The sequence below is a fragment of the Ascoidea rubescens genome, assembly GCF_001661345.1.
Source record: "Ascoidea rubescens DSM 1968 unplaced genomic scaffold ASCRUscaffold_17, whole genome shotgun sequence".
Lineage (NCBI taxonomy): Eukaryota > Fungi > Ascomycota > Saccharomycetes > Ascoideales > Ascoideaceae > Ascoidea > Ascoidea rubescens.
In genome coordinates this window covers 147,829-164,543 of record NW_017962929.1, presented here as the reverse complement: position 1 = coordinate 164,543, position 16,715 = coordinate 147,829, and the positions used below count along the sequence as shown (strand labels likewise).

The 16,715-nt window shown below is 32.9% G+C and overlaps 9 protein-coding genes across 9 annotated transcripts; 5 read left to right on the top strand and 4 right to left on the bottom strand.

Annotated features, from left to right (window-relative positions):
• The first annotated feature begins 68 nt into the window (after window positions 1-68).
• On the top strand, window positions 69-2,615 carry UTP13 (U3 snoRNA-associated protein UTP13). Its single transcript, XM_020194017.1, has one exon. It carries the CDS (start codon window positions 102-104, stop codon window positions 2,553-2,555), a length of 2,454 nt encoding a protein of 817 aa, XP_020044870.1. The 5' UTR covers window positions 69-101; the 3' UTR covers window positions 2,556-2,615.
• Window positions 2,616-2,731: 116 nt separating this feature from the next.
• On the top strand, window positions 2,732-3,568 carry SDO1 (guanine nucleotide exchange factor SDO1; the record flags this gene model as incomplete). Its single annotated transcript, XM_020194767.1, has 2 exons — window positions 2,732-2,859; window positions 2,956-3,568. 2 exons carry the CDS (start codon window positions 2,732-2,734, stop codon window positions 3,566-3,568), a joined length of 741 nt encoding a protein of 246 aa, XP_020044869.1.
• A 183-nt stretch (window positions 3,569-3,751) lies between these two features.
• On the top strand, window positions 3,752-4,555 carry ASCRUDRAFT_119776 (uncharacterized protein). Its single transcript, XM_020188877.1, has 2 exons — window positions 3,752-3,930; window positions 4,013-4,555. The coding sequence occupies exon 2, from the start codon at window positions 4,017-4,019 to the stop codon at window positions 4,461-4,463; it is 447 nt and encodes a 148-aa protein (XP_020044868.1). The 5' UTR covers window positions 3,752-3,930; window positions 4,013-4,016; the 3' UTR covers window positions 4,464-4,555.
• A 910-nt stretch (window positions 4,556-5,465) lies between these two features.
• Window positions 5,466-7,732, top strand: ASCRUDRAFT_119759 (acid protease). Its single transcript, XM_020188876.1, has one exon. It carries the CDS (start codon window positions 5,535-5,537, stop codon window positions 7,518-7,520), a length of 1,986 nt encoding a protein of 661 aa, XP_020044867.1. The 5' UTR covers window positions 5,466-5,534; the 3' UTR covers window positions 7,521-7,732.
• Window positions 7,733-7,870: 138 nt separating this feature from the next.
• Window positions 7,871-9,095, top strand: ASCRUDRAFT_77811 (cytochrome b5). The gene has a single exon (XM_020194016.1). It carries the CDS (start codon window positions 7,945-7,947, stop codon window positions 8,890-8,892), a length of 948 nt encoding a protein of 315 aa, XP_020044866.1. The 5' UTR covers window positions 7,871-7,944; the 3' UTR covers window positions 8,893-9,095.
• A 126-nt stretch (window positions 9,096-9,221) lies between these two features.
• Window positions 9,222-10,941, bottom strand: ENT3 (Ent3p). The gene has a single exon (XM_020194015.1). It carries the CDS (start codon window positions 10,823-10,825, stop codon window positions 9,335-9,337), a length of 1,491 nt encoding a protein of 496 aa, XP_020044865.1. The 5' UTR covers window positions 10,826-10,941; the 3' UTR covers window positions 9,222-9,334.
• Window positions 10,942-11,281: 340 nt separating this feature from the next.
• On the bottom strand, window positions 11,282-13,309 carry ASCRUDRAFT_77809 (FAD/NAD(P)-binding domain-containing protein). Its single transcript, XM_020194013.1, has one exon. It carries the CDS (start codon window positions 12,976-12,978, stop codon window positions 11,425-11,427), a length of 1,554 nt encoding a protein of 517 aa, XP_020044864.1. The 5' UTR covers window positions 12,979-13,309; the 3' UTR covers window positions 11,282-11,424.
• QCR10 (ubiquinol--cytochrome-c reductase subunit 10) lies at window positions 13,294-14,066 on the bottom strand. The gene is made up of 2 exons (XM_020194012.1): window positions 13,979-14,066; window positions 13,294-13,863 (listed from the first exon to the last, which is right to left on the bottom strand). The coding sequence occupies exons 1-2, from the start codon at window positions 13,982-13,984 to the stop codon at window positions 13,642-13,644; spliced, it is 228 nt and encodes a 75-aa protein (XP_020044863.1). The 5' UTR covers window positions 13,985-14,066; the 3' UTR covers window positions 13,294-13,641.
• Window positions 14,067-14,308: 242 nt separating this feature from the next.
• On the bottom strand, window positions 14,309-15,831 carry ASCRUDRAFT_77807 (glycoside hydrolase family 17 protein). Its single transcript, XM_020194011.1, has one exon. It carries the CDS (start codon window positions 15,421-15,423, stop codon window positions 14,503-14,505), a length of 921 nt encoding a protein of 306 aa, XP_020044862.1. The 5' UTR covers window positions 15,424-15,831; the 3' UTR covers window positions 14,309-14,502.
• Window positions 15,832-16,715: the final 884 nt, after the last annotated feature.

Here is a 16,715-nt window from a genome sequence, read left to right as displayed (position 1 = left end):
ATTTTTTTTGAATTTTTTTTTTGATTCAACATTTTGAAATTTTTCAAAGCATTTCAATCATCTTAGTTCTCGAGAATATACCCAAAGATATACTCAAAGATATGGACAAAGATATGGATTCGGAAGATTCTCAAGTAACATACATCTCCAGGGACATTCATCCATTTTATATGGGTGGTTCTCCAATTACATTGTCTTTGAATGGTAAATTTCTCATCACTGCCCTTTTAGATGATATAGTTATAGTGAACCCAAAGACCAATAAGATAATTGATCAAGTTGAAGGTGATGGTGGATCAATTACTTGTTTGCAAATAACTCCTGATGGTAAAATGTTGGCTGTTTGCTCAATATCTCAACAATTTCGTTTATATGATCTTGAAAAAAAGAAGTTTGTGAAAAACTTCAAGTTACCTTCTCCAGTATACACCATGACAGCAGATTCGACATCCACTTTAATAGTCTGTGGAGGTTCAGATGGTTCTATAAACATCTATGATTTGGATAATAAATATCTAACTCACCATTTCAATCACTCTTCAACGATTTCATCTTTGTCTATTTATAATTCAGAAAATAAAAAAACCTGGTTATTGGCCTCTGGGGATACTTTGGGCAACATGAAAGTGTTTGATTTGATTAAAAGAAAGCAAATCTATTCTTCACAGAGCCATAATTCGACGATTCGTGGTTTGGATTTTAGCGCAAATGGTGATCATCTATTAAGTGGTGGAAGAGATAAAATTGTTCAAATTTATGAAATCAATAATAAATTTAAAACAATCAAAACGATTCCTAGTAATCAACAAATTGAATCTGCAGGGTTTGTTATTTTAAATGGAAATGAATATTACTTTACTGCTGGTGATGATCCTATTATAAAAGTTTGGGACTACAAAAATGACCTTTTAATTGGAAATTCAGTTCAAACATTAAAAACAAATGAAGAGTTGATGATGATCCAAGTTTTAAAGGTTTCTTCTAACTTAGATGATGGAAATACAACCACAGATAAGCTATTTGCCAACATAAGTGATCAAACTATTATTGAATTTGATTTAACCGACATTGTAACATTAAACAACACGGATAAATTTTTATTGAAACATGATAGAACACTTGCAGGTAATCATGGTATAATATCTGATTTAAGATTTGTTTCACCAAATAAAAACTTGTTGGCATTAGCCACAAACTCACCTTCATTAAGAGTGATAAATCCTTATGAAAATCAATTCGAAGTTCAAATATTAGAGAGTCATAAGGATCTATTGAATTCATTAGATTCTACCAATGATGGATTGTGGATTGCAACAACTAGTAAAGATCACAAAGCTAAGATATGGAAGTATTCCACAAAAGTTAATTCCTTTAAACTATTTGCTACATTTTCTGGACACTCAAGTTCTGTGACCTGTGTGACAATAAATAAAAAATATTCTACTCAGCCAAATTTTATAATAACAGGTTCTGATGATTTAACAATCAAAAAATGGAAAATTCCTGTACTAAACGATGACACTGATTTTGATAATAGCAGTTTCACGCCATTCAAAGTTTCAACATCTGTCTACACTAGACGAGCTCATGAAAAGGATATTAATAGTATTGATATGTCTCCAAATAATGAATGTTTTGCTACAGCGGGTTTTGATAAAGTTGCGAAAATATGGAATACTGAATCGGGTGAAATTATGGGTGTTTTAAAAGGTCATAAAAGAGGATTATGGGATATAAGATTTTCATTATTTGATAAAACAGTTGCAACTTGCAGTATTGATAAAACCATTAAAGTATGGTCCGTTGAAACATTTACTTGTTTGAAAACTTTTGAAGGACATTCAAATTCAATTCAAAAAATTCAATTTCTTAGAAGTGACACTTGGATTGTTTCTGTCGGTGCCGATGCTCTTGTCAAGATTTGGGATGTTAAATCAGGAGAGTGTTTAAAAACATTAGATAATCACAATAACAGAATTTGGGCTTTAACAGTAAAAGACGATGGTGATTTAATTGTTTCAGCTGATGCAGATGGTAATATCAGCATTTGGGAAGATAAAACTAAAGAGACAATAGCAGAGGCCAATGAAAGGAAAAAACAGAAGATAGAACTAGAGCAGTCATTGAAGAACCATATTTTCAGGAAAGATTGGATTAATGCCTTTTTGTTGGCCCTAAAATTAGATCACCCAATGAGATTATACAATGTTATTAATCAATGTATAATTTCAAATGACGATCCTGATAGTGTTTTGGGGTCATATAAGTTGGAAGAATGTATTAAAAAACTAACTGAAGAGCAGATTTTGCTTTTGTTTAAAAGAATCAGAAATTGGAATGTCAATTCAAGACATTTTGAAATAGCACAAAAAATTATAAAATGCATATTGAACAATCATCATGCTGATAAACTAGTTGAAATTCCTGGGTTAAAGAATTTGCTCGAGAGTATTTTGCCTTATTCAGAACGTCATTATTCTAGAATCAACGATCTAATTGATCAAAGTTATCTTCTCGATTATACAATAAAACAGATAGACACTGTTTCTATATAGTTGATATAATATAATAGATAATTCTAGGCCCCGGCGCGAAGTGCGCGAGTGAAAGGGAGTTTATTTTTTGCCATTTTTAAATGTTTTTTTTTTCAATTTCAAATCTCTTTCATTTTATTTCTAGTTTGTAATTTGTAAAACATATTTTTAAAAGAGAGAAGATACAGTACAACACGATGCCTATCAATCAGCCATCCAATCAAATACGACTCACTAATGTCTCTTTGGTTCGTATGAAAAAAGGGAAGAAGAAATTTGAATTGGCCTGCTACAACAATAAGATCCAAGATTACAGATCAGGAGTGTAAGTGCTATATAAAATTGCTTTCTTTTCTTAATAATCTTCTTAGGATTATTCTTTTCGAATAAAATCAGATAACTAATACAATCTTATAAACAGAGAAAAGGATCTAGATGAGGTGTTGCAAATTCATCAAGTGTTTTTGAACGTGTCAAAAGGTCTTGTTGCTCCACACAATGAACTTGTTAAAGCATTTCAAAAAAGTGATATTGAAGAAATTATTTTAGAGATTCTTAATAAGGGTGAAATTCAATTGAATGAAAAAGAAAGGGATCAGAAAATTAAGCAAATAACCAATGAAATTGTGACATTAATATCGACGAAATGCGTTAATCCAAATACTAAAAAAAGATATTCTCCCTCGATGATCCTTAAAACTTTAAATCAGTTGAAATATCATATTTTACCTACTAAACCAGCCAAGGTTCAAGCATTAGATGCCATCAAAGTTTTGGTGTCCAAACAAATTATTCCGATAGCAAGAGCACAAATGGAGATTAAGATTGATTCTGATTTAAAATTTTACAAGAGTCACGCCGAAAAAATTAAAAGCTTGATTGAAAATATTGAAAACGAAACATTTACTAAAGATAGGTGGGAATGCTTTGCTTTAATAGATCCTGCCAATTATAAAGAGTTGAAGACTTTTAAGTTTTCATTAGAAGTATTGGACGCAGCAGTTATCAGTACTAGTGAGGGCAAATATAAATAACGTTCTATATTGATATATGAATAAAAGAGAGTTATTTCTAAAAACAAATAAAAATATGTAGCTATATCATATTTCACACAATAATTATAACCTCAGTCTATGAAGAGTATATGTTGTTGTTTTTTTGAATCATTATAAACTTAATTTCTCTTTTCTTTTTTGGAAAATTTATGATCGGAATCTTTGAGCAAACATACAAATAAGCAGCCCCATTTCTAAGGAGCCATAAACAGCAATTATGGGGGCAGACATTCAGATCATTTCATAGCAATTGATGGGTAGTGGTATAGTAACCTCCGGAAATAATAGTTTATCAGAATGATCACATATAAATTGCTATAGAATCTCTTGAATAGTTAAATGTATCTATATTTCACCATATTGATATAATATTCTTTTAACAATTGCAACTTAGTACTTTCTTACTACAACTTGTTATTTTAGCAAAATGGGGTTCTTAGTTGTTTTCTTGAGTGTTTGGGTTATAATCTTGTCAATAGTTGATGCAGACAGAGTTTTCTCACTTTCTGCCTTTGGAGGGGAATTTGCTAACGTCCCTGTTGTGCTTCCAGTTGGCTCTACTTATCTCAAATTAAAAGGCACAGGTGGAGGTGAAATCAGCTTTACTCTTGAAGAACCATCTGGGTTTTTGACCCTTTTGAATGATCCTACTCAATACGTTTCAGTCGATGCTAACGGTTTGCACATTACTGACAGAGGTGGTGCTTCCAAAGACTTTGGTCTTGACGAGAGTGGAAACTTGAGGTTCACTGCTTCCTTCCAAGGATGGTGGGCCTGTCCTCAAGCTGATGAATCGTTCAACATTGCCAGTTGGGCTTGCAAGGATGGTATCAAAATCATTTTGATTCCAAAAGTCAGAACTGTAGAGGAGTAAGCACCCTATTATGCCTTGGACACAATTGAAAGCCATGAATACCAAAGCTCTCTTTGTGGTACATATTTATAGAGCAGAGGTTTTCATATTCATCAGGTTATTTTTGATTTCGATCAGTTTGGTATCAAAAAATTCATTAATTTTAAAATTTTAAAAATTATATACTATCAGCATATAGCCCACATTAATGAAAAAAATTTTGACGAAAATCAGTTTCGTAAACATTTAATTGCAGTTTAAACATTATATTGTTTTTATAACCAATAAAATGTAGTGAGATTTTAGGAATTGCTCTCAAATCATCAAAAAATAGTTGATTAAGAAGTAAATTGGGGATTCATAGTGATCTTAAACTAAATAAAAACTGTGTTTTTTCCACTTCTTCAAATAATGGCAATTGAAGACGATGGAAAGACTTTTCTTCTGCATGAATATGCGGAGCTGCTTAAGTCTCGCTTCAAATCACTTGATTTGTTTCTGTGGTTTTCAGCTAGAAACTCCGGGTAAGGCCGATCGAACTTTTCACATCAAGTTGTGAAATGGCAATAACTTGTCTAATGCAATTCTCTCAATATTTGATAAAAGACCAAACTTGCTCTTTTTGTGCCCTTTTATTCGCTAACTATCTTTATATATTTTACAGAAAGAATGAGCAATCCGGAAAACAGTCGTTTGATTGTTGGAAGGAATACTCAGAAACGGCCACGAGCACCTGATCATGGTGGGGCTACCGACCAAGCGCAATTGTCATGTACTTTCAATGTGAGTATATGCATACATAGTAAACATTCTGCATAGTTGTACCTGTGGGCACAGCTCTACTTCAAAAATTGACAAAAACTGAAGTGTAACAATAAGATTTGTAGTTGAGAATATTTTTGAACTATGCAATAATTCAATGGAAACTTAAATTACTAGTTACCATCAAAAAGTTTTTTGATTGTGATGAGAATAAAATGATATGAGACTTTAAGTACTAATGTTTTTTTTGTATTTAATCAACAAATATATACTTACCTATGTTTTTGGTTAAAAATTGGACTATGACAACCCAAAGTCCAATTTTTAACAATGCTCTGGAAATCGGCTAGGTACTATTCAATAATACTTTTAATAAGTTTATTTCATTTTCTGACTGTTGCAAACATCTATAATAGTACAAACAGAAAAACTGGAGCGGTTAAATTTCAATATAGAGGATCACAATATGGTAACCCACTTACCATTTTATCATTAGGAACTCCTCCACAAAACTTGAATTTCTCATTGAATTTTGATTCGAATATTGTGTGGGTCATTTCAAAGTTGAATCCGTACTGTTATGACAATAATTTTGAAACCTATTCTTATTACAACAATTTCTCATATCCTAGCGGTGATACTATTGTGAATTACTGCTATAATTATGGTGTATTTATAGAGTATGATTCAAATACATTTAAATTTGCTAATCCTAACGATAATCCAATTTTATCGATCAACTCTTCATTGAATTTAAATTCCTCGGATCTAACTGTTGCAAGCGGTTTATGGGGAATGGATACTTTGCATTTACTTGATAGTACCAGTTGGGAAGATTTTGAATTTGGATTAGCTTTGTCAGTCAATAGTTTTGTTGGGAATTTAGGTATAACATCATTCAATATCACAGATAAAACTTCAAATTGGTACAACAAAACCAGTCTAATTGATTTATTAATTCAACACAACTTGATTGAGAGAAAAGTATTGACTGAGTATTTCAAATACGACAAACTTAATAGCTATAATTATAAAGGAAGTCTCTTGATTGGAGGCATTGACCCCACAAAATTTCAAGGAAATTTGACAACCATACCAATGATCAATAGATATGATCAAAATCTCAAGCCAGATATACAACATTTGGATGTCACATTATCATCATTCTCAATCAAATTATCCACTAAAATTTTGCAATTAGACTATAATAATTCATATTCAGAGAGTTTGTTTAATTATGCAATTTCGGAATTAAACACCACACAAGTAAAGCAAATTGATCATATTGATGGTGATAACAAATCCGAAGCAATAATAACATTAACTGATAGACTATATCCAATATCATTATCTCATGATGGATCAAAATCATATTTACCACCAGATATATATAATACATTCTTGAACATGATTGCTCCTTTGGATATTGATTTAAGATATACACACGATAACTATACAACCACTTATAATATATTATATAATTTGGAATGTTTTTTTTCATTCAATCTCTCCGGTTTCATGGTCGATATACCAATTAATAGAATAGTAACCAATCATAAAAATGTAAGTTATTATTACGACATGAATGATGTGGTACATGAAAAGAAACAAGGTATTGTTTATTATAACTTCGATTTTCGAAAAAACCCTCATGGCGACTTTTTTATATTAGGTAATTTCTTTCTTAATGAATATTATGCTGTGTATGATTATGATCGGTACACCATATCATTTGCACCAGCAATCTATACAAAACCCAATCAATTCCTAGTTGATGAAGAATTAGATGAATACATTGAAAATTATCAGGAATATTTGGATGATGGGCAGATTGATTACAACGAGGTTGAAATTGTGTCCAAAAACCAGAAAATCCCTCGAGCAACAAAGGCCAAATACTATTCAAATTCATACTTTGAGTATGTCACTTCATACATCAACGTCACAACATATCCTGCTACCCAAACATACACATACCACAATTACACATTATACTCGTCATACACCTCAAAGATGTTTTTCAAATCCACTCCAGTTAGAACATACAGCCACTACATAACAACATCAAGTGGCAATGGGCCTTGGACAAAAACAGTAACAGTAACTATTAATGAAGGTAGTGAGGCAGTAGTTTCGTTCAAGGAAAGCATCAGCAATTTGGGATTCACAAAGGCATTCACCACAGTATCACATCACAATGGAACCAACGTTGAGTTTATTGGAAATAGAAACCACGGATCAAGAATATTATCAATGAATTTGCAAACACTATATATTTTTGCTGCCATTTTCGTTGGCTTTCTGTTGATAGTATAGATGGAATAATAATTTTATTATTGTCATGGCTAAATTTTGTCACTTTTCTTTTGTTCTAATTTTTTGTGTTTTGATTTTATATGACCTGTTACTTTTATAATTAATTTAAAATTGTTAGTTGTTTTTTTAGGTATAAAATGAAGATTTACAAAATTAGCTTTGGTTGGTATGTTTAAAAATCCATAGAGCTCTTATTTTCAAAGCTTTTTTAGTAGCAGGTGATAATATTTATCACCCACTGTCGGGGATTTACTGAATACCGGTGAAAGGTCAATCACCGAACAATAGCAAGATTGATACCCCCTGTTCGGTACCAGTTGTTTGGAACAATGCAGTGTGCATGTGACCGGCTGCCACTTTGGCAGACTTCTTTGTGGATCGTTGTGTGAACTTTCTTCTTCGTGGCAGCACAAAACACAGGAAAATGGCAGTTAAAAAAGAACAAAAAGAGTCAACATCGAAGGGTGAATCAACTTCCAAGAAGGCTTCTGCTAATCCTCATTCTCTTGACTTTACAATTGTTGATTTTTTTCAGGTTTCAGGCAGCTTTTTGGCGTTGAATTTTCTTCTTTCGTACTTTTTCACCTCTTCACTTACATGGGGTTACCATGGCCATTACTTGGACTTTAACTATTACAAATTCAAAATTAATCACTTTAACAGCTATCTTAACTTAACGGATTCTGAATTAGCCTTGTTCAATGGTTCAGATCCTAGTTTGCCCATTTACGTTTCCGTCAACGACAAAATCTTTGACGTCAGTTCTTCAAGAAAAACCTATGGTCCTAAGGGAACTTACGGATTTTTATCTGGAAAAGATGTAACTAGGGTATTTTTAACTGGGTGTATTGGTAAGAAAGATGAATATACTTATGATTTGAGAGGAATTGATGAGAACGAAATAAAAGAGAAATGGATTAATGTTGAAAGATGGGAAAGCTTTTATGAGAAAAACCCAAATTACTGGACTGTTGGGTATACTATTCATGATAAAGAGCTAACGGGCGATCCTCCTACTCCTTGCAAAGCTGGTGCAACAGTTCCAAATAATGTCTTAAGTCATCATGATAATTCTGAAAATCCTCATGCTTATGGTGGAAAACCCCATAATCCTCATAAAGATCACTCTGATGAAAAATCACATCAAGCTGCAGATTCTAATAAAGAAGAACTTCACCATCATCACAAGAATGCCCATAACCCTCATAAACCGAATGGAAATCATCATGGAAGTCATCATGGAAGTCATCATGGAAATTATAATGGAAATTATCATGGAAATGGTCAACATCAATCATTGAAAGATGCTTATCAGAAAATTCTTCAAAATAACAACAATCCAGGAAAAGCAGCTCGCCATCCTGGGTTTTAATTTTATTGTTTTTAAGTAATTTTTAAAGATCTTTTCAAAAAAAGTGTAGTATATATTGTGTTTTATTTAAGTAATTTTAATTGATACTAAGCCATATTTATTTATTATTTTATAATGTAAAAATGGAATGCTGCCAAAAAAAGGAAGTTTAAAAAAAGTAGTTCAAATTTAAAGATAGTGTTAAATTTATTTCATAAAAAAAGGGTAAGATTTAAATAAATTCTTACAATATTTTTTTTTTAAAGTAATGTTCAAAAAGAATACATAAAAGTCGAAAATGATGGTAATAATACTGAAAGGAAATTAAAAAAAAAAGGTATAATAAAAGCTACAATTACAATAAAAAGCTACTTTTCAATAAAAATTAAAACAGAAAAAAAAATATCATTTAAACAAAATATAAAAAAAAAGAACGAAATTTTGGGAATTGAATATTCCTGGACTAAAAAGATAGTAAATCTAAATCTTGAGAATTGTTATTTTTTGTATTACTTTTATTGACATTATTTGATTGTGTATTTGAAGTTGGTTGAGATGTAAAATCACCAAATAAATCATCGATATTATTTGAATTTGAATTTGAGTTTGAGTTTGAATTGTTTTGTTTTGAAATTGTAGAAATAGGTTTCGAGACAGAATGTGATCTTTGAGGTTGTGAATTAAAATTATAAGTTTTTGCCGATGAAAATAATGAGCTAAATGCATCAGAACTTGGTTTAGAAGCAGTCGAATTGGTAGCAGTATTTGTGGTAGATATAAGTGATGGGTTGTTGTTGTTGTTAAAAGAAAGTAAACTGTTTGGTTGATTATTATAATTAAAATTTGAAAATTGGTTTTGAGTTGTATGAGGTTGATAAGGTGAAAAATTGTTTGTAGGATTACTATTAGTTTGTTGTGGGGTAGATAATGAACCAAGAGAAAACAAATCACTGAGGTTACTAGAAGTTAAAGGTTGCTGTGGTGGTTTTTGTGTTGTTGTTGATGTTGTAGTGGTGGTGGCTGGAACAGCACTTTGAAAATCATCAAAGTCATCATCGTCATCATTACTGACGTTATTTTTTTTATTCAAGGTATTGTTGTTGGTATCAACATCATCATCAAAAGAAAAAAGATCAGCCTGAGGCTTTTGTTGAACGGATTTTTGTTTTGGAGTATGTCTTGATTTTTTAGGTTTACCAATTGAAGAATTGGAATTGGACTTAGAAGTTGAATTGGAATTAGAAGCAGTAGTGACATCATATTCTTCAAATCTATTATTTGAACCGGCAGTTATGTGTTCTTCAAATCTTTGGCCATAAACACCGCCGTCACCATAAACTCTGTTAATGTCAGCAGTACCATAACCAGTATCTTCATCAAAGTCATAAGAACTATAGGAATTGGAAGAATTATGATGACGACGAACTGAAGAACCACCTGCAACACCGCCAAATTTTCTTGCATTTTCTCTGGCTTTTTTTCTTTCACCTCTAATTTTGTTTTCATCACTTAATAACTCCAATAATAACTTGGCTCTATTACGAACGTTGATACCTTGATCTTTTCCTTGAGAATCGATATAATGGAAGCCCTTAAGGAGACCGATAAGAGACATATTAGATCTCGCATCGTCAACAATTCTTTCAGAACCATTTTTAACCAAATACTCTAACAATTGTAATGCCTTATAAATCTGTCTCCATTCATTGGCTGATTTTTCAGTAAATCTTCTGAAAATTAAACCGCAGATTTCTTCTCTTTCTCTATAATTATAAGTTCCAGCAGCAATCTGTTGCATTAAAGACGAAGAAGTACCCCAAGGTTCATTGTTGGTTGCCTCACGAACTTTTGCTTCCATTTCAGTATAATTGTATACCACATTTTGGGCTTTACGGACAATGTGCTTCACCTCATAGAGATTCAAGTTTTTGATTTGGCCTTTTAATAAATCCATTTCAATAATTAATTGATGTAATGTAGGCGAGATAGGAAGAAAAACAGAGCCAAAAAAGACAAACTAGATTACAATTTGATGGTAAAATTGGAGGTTGTTATATTGATCAAAGTGAATAAACAGATTGTGGTTTCCTCAGAAAGATTAAAAAAGTTAGAACAAGTCATACTTCCAGCTGGATATTCCGGTTTCGCAGCAGCAGAAACCCAGAACAGCGGCCCTCGGACCTGGTCGGATTTAAGCCGGATCCCCTATTTGCTGGTTTTTTCTTTCCGGCGACGATAACTCCGTGCTGGTTCGGGTCAGCCGTATGGGTGTGCCGAAACGGAGCTTTCAGTTTTGAGCAGAAGTAGCAGAAGCAGCACAATCCTTCTCGGAAAGACTTTCTTCTGAAGAGTTAGAACAGCTCTGTTTTCTTTGCTGAAGCATACAGAAATTACGTAGTAAAAGAAAGCTGTGGCACTCTCTGAATTTGTGATAATGTCAAATTATTAGGTGATCATTTGTACCCCTAGCATTAATAAGGATAAAAAAAATAAAAAGATAAATAGATAAAACTGAAAAGAAAAAGAAAAGAAAAGAAATAAAAAAAGAAAAATCTATTCCAGGACTTCAAAAACCCCCTTTCCATCTACTTTTCCTTCTTTGATGTCGAAGAAGATCTTTTGAATAGTGTCTATAGCTTCGACAGCATCGGTTGGGAAACTAGTTCTTTCTCCACCAAATGGATCATTTCTGCCCTCTGGGAAAAACTCTAACAAATCATCAACATACTCTTTCCTAATTTGGCTTACATCTTGGTGGAATACTTTATTAGTTATAGTCTTTTGACGTTCGATCCAAGCTTCTTGGTCCTTTTTGGACTTGAGGGTTTTAAAACCTGACCAAACACCGGCAACAGCAGCTGAATAACCTTCTAATCTATTGAAAAAAGCTGTGATATCTGTATTATATCCAACATTTACCAATGTTTCGTCTTCAAGAGAAAATGAATGTAAATAGAAATCTAATGCTCTTGGATGGTTTTTAAGATATTCCTTACTTAAAAATGGTACATATTGATGGTATCCAGTAGCAAAAATTACAGCATCGAACCCAGTTTCAATTGATCCATCTTCAAATTCTACACCTTGTTTGTCTGGTATGAAATTTCTGATTCTTGTTTTGACTGTTATTCCTTCGGATTCTGATAAGTTTTTAACCCATTGATAAGTAGGTAACGAATTTCTTGAAAGAAAAACAGTTGAAGGATTTAGAGGTCTTGGGAAAGTATATTGAACTAAATCAACTGCACTGATACTACCACCGATAAATAAAACTTTTTTCTTTTCATGTAAAATCTCTGGATCTAAAATCGATTTAGAATGTGTGATGTAGATATCTGGATTAGTTTCAACAAATTCCTTTAAAAGTCCAATTTTGGGGAAATAAGGAATAGTTTTTCCGTTAGCAATGATAACTGCATCAAATTTTTCCTGATACCATTCTTCATTTATAATGAATTTTTCCTCAGTATCGTCAGCGATTACTTGTTTTCTAACTGTCAAAACCCATTTATCGTTAATTTTTTCAACATTCTCAACTGACGAATAAAATCTAAAATATTTTTTTAAATCATAATCTTTGACGACTTTTTCTAAATAATTGGTAACATCCCAGGCTGATTGCAATGGACCCAATGCTCTGTTTAATCTTGGAACAACTTTATCATATGAAAAAGTCATATATTTAGTTGCGACATTGGTGAATAAATCTTTATAAACACCGGAATTTGACCATTGGTAAATATCAGTGTTATTTTTTTTTCTTGATATAGCAAGTGGCTTGTCAATGGAATATTCATTAGTGATATTTTCTGGAATTTTATACTTGTAATAAACTTCTTCTGCTTTATCATAATTTTCAAGTTCCAAATTAGGTAATTGAGGATCAAGAGCTTTTTCAATAATGTCTTTATTCCAAAGTCCACCAGTTGACGAGTTTTTCTCAAACACGACAATGTCACCAAATGCTTGTTCATTGGAGGACAAATCCTTTACGCCAATATAGGATTTCCCATCTTTTGATGTGTGTATTAATTCATTCAATGCACCAATCCCAGCAGGACCTCCACCAATAATGGCGATTTTTTTGATTTGAGTTTCAATAGTCATTTTAAGCCAATTTGTGCTATTTAAAAAATACTGTAAAAGATTGCAAAATGTTAAGAGTTACCAATAAATGTGATAAAATTCAGTGTCTGTGGAAAAACCAAATGATCTATTCTATTGATTTTGAGATATATTTATATTCCATTTTCAAAAAAAGAATTAGTTTACAATAATAAGGTGATTTTTTTCCAAAAAAAAAAGAGTTAAGGTTATAGAAACCGTTATTAATTGTGCAATTTAATAATGGGATATGATTTCGAGTGATTAAAGGACACTATCTCGATAATGAAATTGCCTAACACCTCAATCCACAGTTGTGGTGGTTAAGATTTGAGAAATCAGCCAATCACAGCAAAAGAAAGAGGTCCCTCATGCTTGGCGAAAAGAAGTGGGACACTTTTCGTTCTGATATAACCATCGTGGAATCAAATTAGCCATCGTGGATATATATGAGCTGCAGTGTAGCTGTGTTGGGACCATGTTGGAGTTATTTGAGAACTATGTTGGAACTATTCCAGAACTATGTTAAACTAAGGTAAAACCAGAGTAGAACGAGGGTAGAGGTAAAAAAGAAAGTAAATATGGTCACATGAGATTACTACATAATAGTAGAATATATATTGATTTATAGAATGAAAAAAAATGAAACAAATGAGCTACAGCAATTTAATTTGACACATCTTCTGGATCTGGGTGGTATTGCCAGTGATCACCAACGTAAGGAATCTTGCTGTAAAAAGTGTCTTTGAATTTTGGAATACCATCAGTGAAAGTAGCAACAGCGAATAAACCTGCACCACCCCAAAGAATTAAATCTGGAGTATATGATTTTAAAACACTCAATTTTGATATATTTGAAATGATTTTGTAGGCTGGTTTGGTTGAGTACTGTATTTATTTAGTTCAATAATGAGAATATTAGTTGCGATGATACTTTTTTTGTTTGTAGTTATGATTTTTGTGAATTTGATTATGCATTTAATTGTAATTGAAAAATACATACAATCATTTTGAGCGGGTGTATTTGCAATGTGTATTGGATCTATAGATAACCAGAAAATAATTACTTCTTAACGATTATAGATTCAGATGTTTATAGGTATCAACATGAATAACTAATGTATGAAGTTTGAAATCATAAGACTGCGATTGGCCCTATCGGAGAAAAAACCGGGTAAGCTAGCTCGAAAATAAAATTAAATAGAGATGAAAAGCGCTTTTTGCGAGAATCGAACTGGTAATTTAACCGTGATTCTCTTTGCAATTAATCACGAGTTTTAACAGACAAAAAAGAAAGCAATCACAAACACAAAAAGCAGCAACATACAGAAAAAGAAAGGTGAAAAACGATTTGCGAATATGAATTGTAGACTAAAAATTGCAATTGGAGTTATGTTAAAAGTTCTTTTATTTATATTAAAAAAGAGAGAGGGAATTTCATTTAGGCGCTAAAAAGAGGATATATAATAGTTTGTAGATACTGAATTAAATCAAAATGAAGATTGAAATAAACTAAATTAAATTGGTTTAACTGTCACTGAAAACACCCCAGGATTGTTCAACACCATAACTACCTGGATCTTTCCAGAGGTCATCGTACATGGTAAACATAAAGACAGAGGAACCGCAAGATTCTTGAATAGATTTGATACAGGTCAATTGGTTTTCGTAAGAAGGAACAGCAACACCTAAGGAAGAACCAGAATGAGGCCATCCTGCTTCAGTGATGAGAACACTCTTTTGACCACCACAAGTTTCCCAAATAGTTTGGATGTTTTTAAGTAACCACGAACCACATTCAGAAGGTTCGGTGTTACCATCAAAAAATGGATGAGAGTTGACAGCAATAATATCACTGTATTCACACAATACTGGATTATTTTGAAAAGCAACATAAGTGTCAACAGAGACAACAGGGCCAGTAAAACCAGCAGCGCTTAATAATGATCTACCAGATTCAACAGCACTTTTAACTTGACTAGTTGAGTAAGAACCCGAGTTAACCCATTCGTTACCAACAGATACAGCATAGATGCTATCCCAACCTCTTGAGGTAGCTTTGACAGCACTGGCTAAAGTACTAACAGCACTGTCTAAGTTGTTGTAATCATATAAACCAGCCAAGATCTTTTGATTGGAACCTAAAGCAGCTAACACATTTTCAACACCTGAACAGTCAGTAGCGTATAATCTGATCAATTCAAAACTGGATAATTTGCTGACATCGGATTGAATAGTTTCGGCCGATTTACAGTTACCGTCGTTAGCATAAGGAGAGTAGGTGATACCCTTGGCACCGGCAGCAGCTGCAGAAAGATCAGAAAAGGAAGCAGAGCTTGGTACAGGTTGGGCGTTTCTTCTGTGGACGTGATGCTCATGAATTGCAATAGGAGAGGCTGCAATAGAGGAAACAAGAGCAGATAAGACAGCTAATTTGGAAATTTGCATTTTGCGTGATTATCTGATTGTGACTATTTTCAGTGGGTTTAATTCAACGAGAAACTAAAATTGATCGAATAAAGAACAAAAGTGAACTAATTAGGCCTGAGTAGCGTATTTGACTAATGAAAAGTTTAGTTAAAGGAAAGTATGGTTTTCTAACTAGTAATAATTTGTCTTTTTTGAAGTAGTGAAAATGAGTGACTAAAAAAAACAGACTAATATAGATATAATAGAAAACAGTAAAGAGTGGTATTGTTTGTTGTTGATTGAAATTCTTTATAAAAGAGAGGAAAAGAAAACTTACATATAAAGGAAAGAAAGGTTGTGAAACAAGGGGATATATATTTTATATATCGACGAAAAAAAATGAGTTGAAAACCAGCTGGGATATATCTTGGTAAAATTCAAAGAAATTCATCAACAGCAGCCAGTTTCAGAAGAATTTAAAGCCTATTGGTATATTGGGTCTTTAGTGTTTACTATTTAGGCTGTAAGCTATTCTCCAATGTATCGTTATGTTGTAGCTTGATGCAGAAATAATACCGAAAAGAGCTAACATTCTGTTTCATAAGGGATGTGCTCAGCAAAGCTCTTCGAAAACCGCAGAATGTCCATTTTTCACGGGTTGGAAAACAACACTACACACTAAAAAACAAGCATAATCGGGAGAAAAAAAAAGAAAAGCTTAAGATTTTGACTTCTCAACGTGCTTTTTTCAACTTAAGCCTTTGGATAAAGCCCTCAGAGCATTTTGAAACAAACAGTTCTTCCTAGCAACTACCATCAGGCTTCTCAGAATCACCAAGCAGGTGGTGATCTGCTGGAGTTTCCTTCAGCTTTTGCACTATCTCTTTTCTTCTTGAACCAATTTATCCAGTTTCTTTGTCCTCTTTCTTTTCTATTGTTTATGGGTAGTTGTATTGACACCCGTCTTCACCAGGAGTCAGCGGCCACTTTGAGCAACTGCACTGGCCTATTTGGATGTGCTGCTGCTGCAAATGGCACAAGCGCAACACGCTGAACAGTTCTATCTGGCTCTGGATCGACCCCAGTTCAGTTGTTGCTGCAGCTGCTTCTAGACCAGTCTTTGTTACTTTATTGGCAATTTGACTTTGTTTGAGATAGGTTTCCGGTTTTCCTCTGCAGATTCAAGAATCGTTTTCACGTGATATTCCAGAAACTTGAGGCCGAAATGGTCGGAACGGAAAACGCGTCCGCGGTGATAGACTGATGCATTCCAATGTAGGGAACGAAAATGCTTTTTTTCCAGAAGTGTGGGTCGATGCTGTCATTGTCTC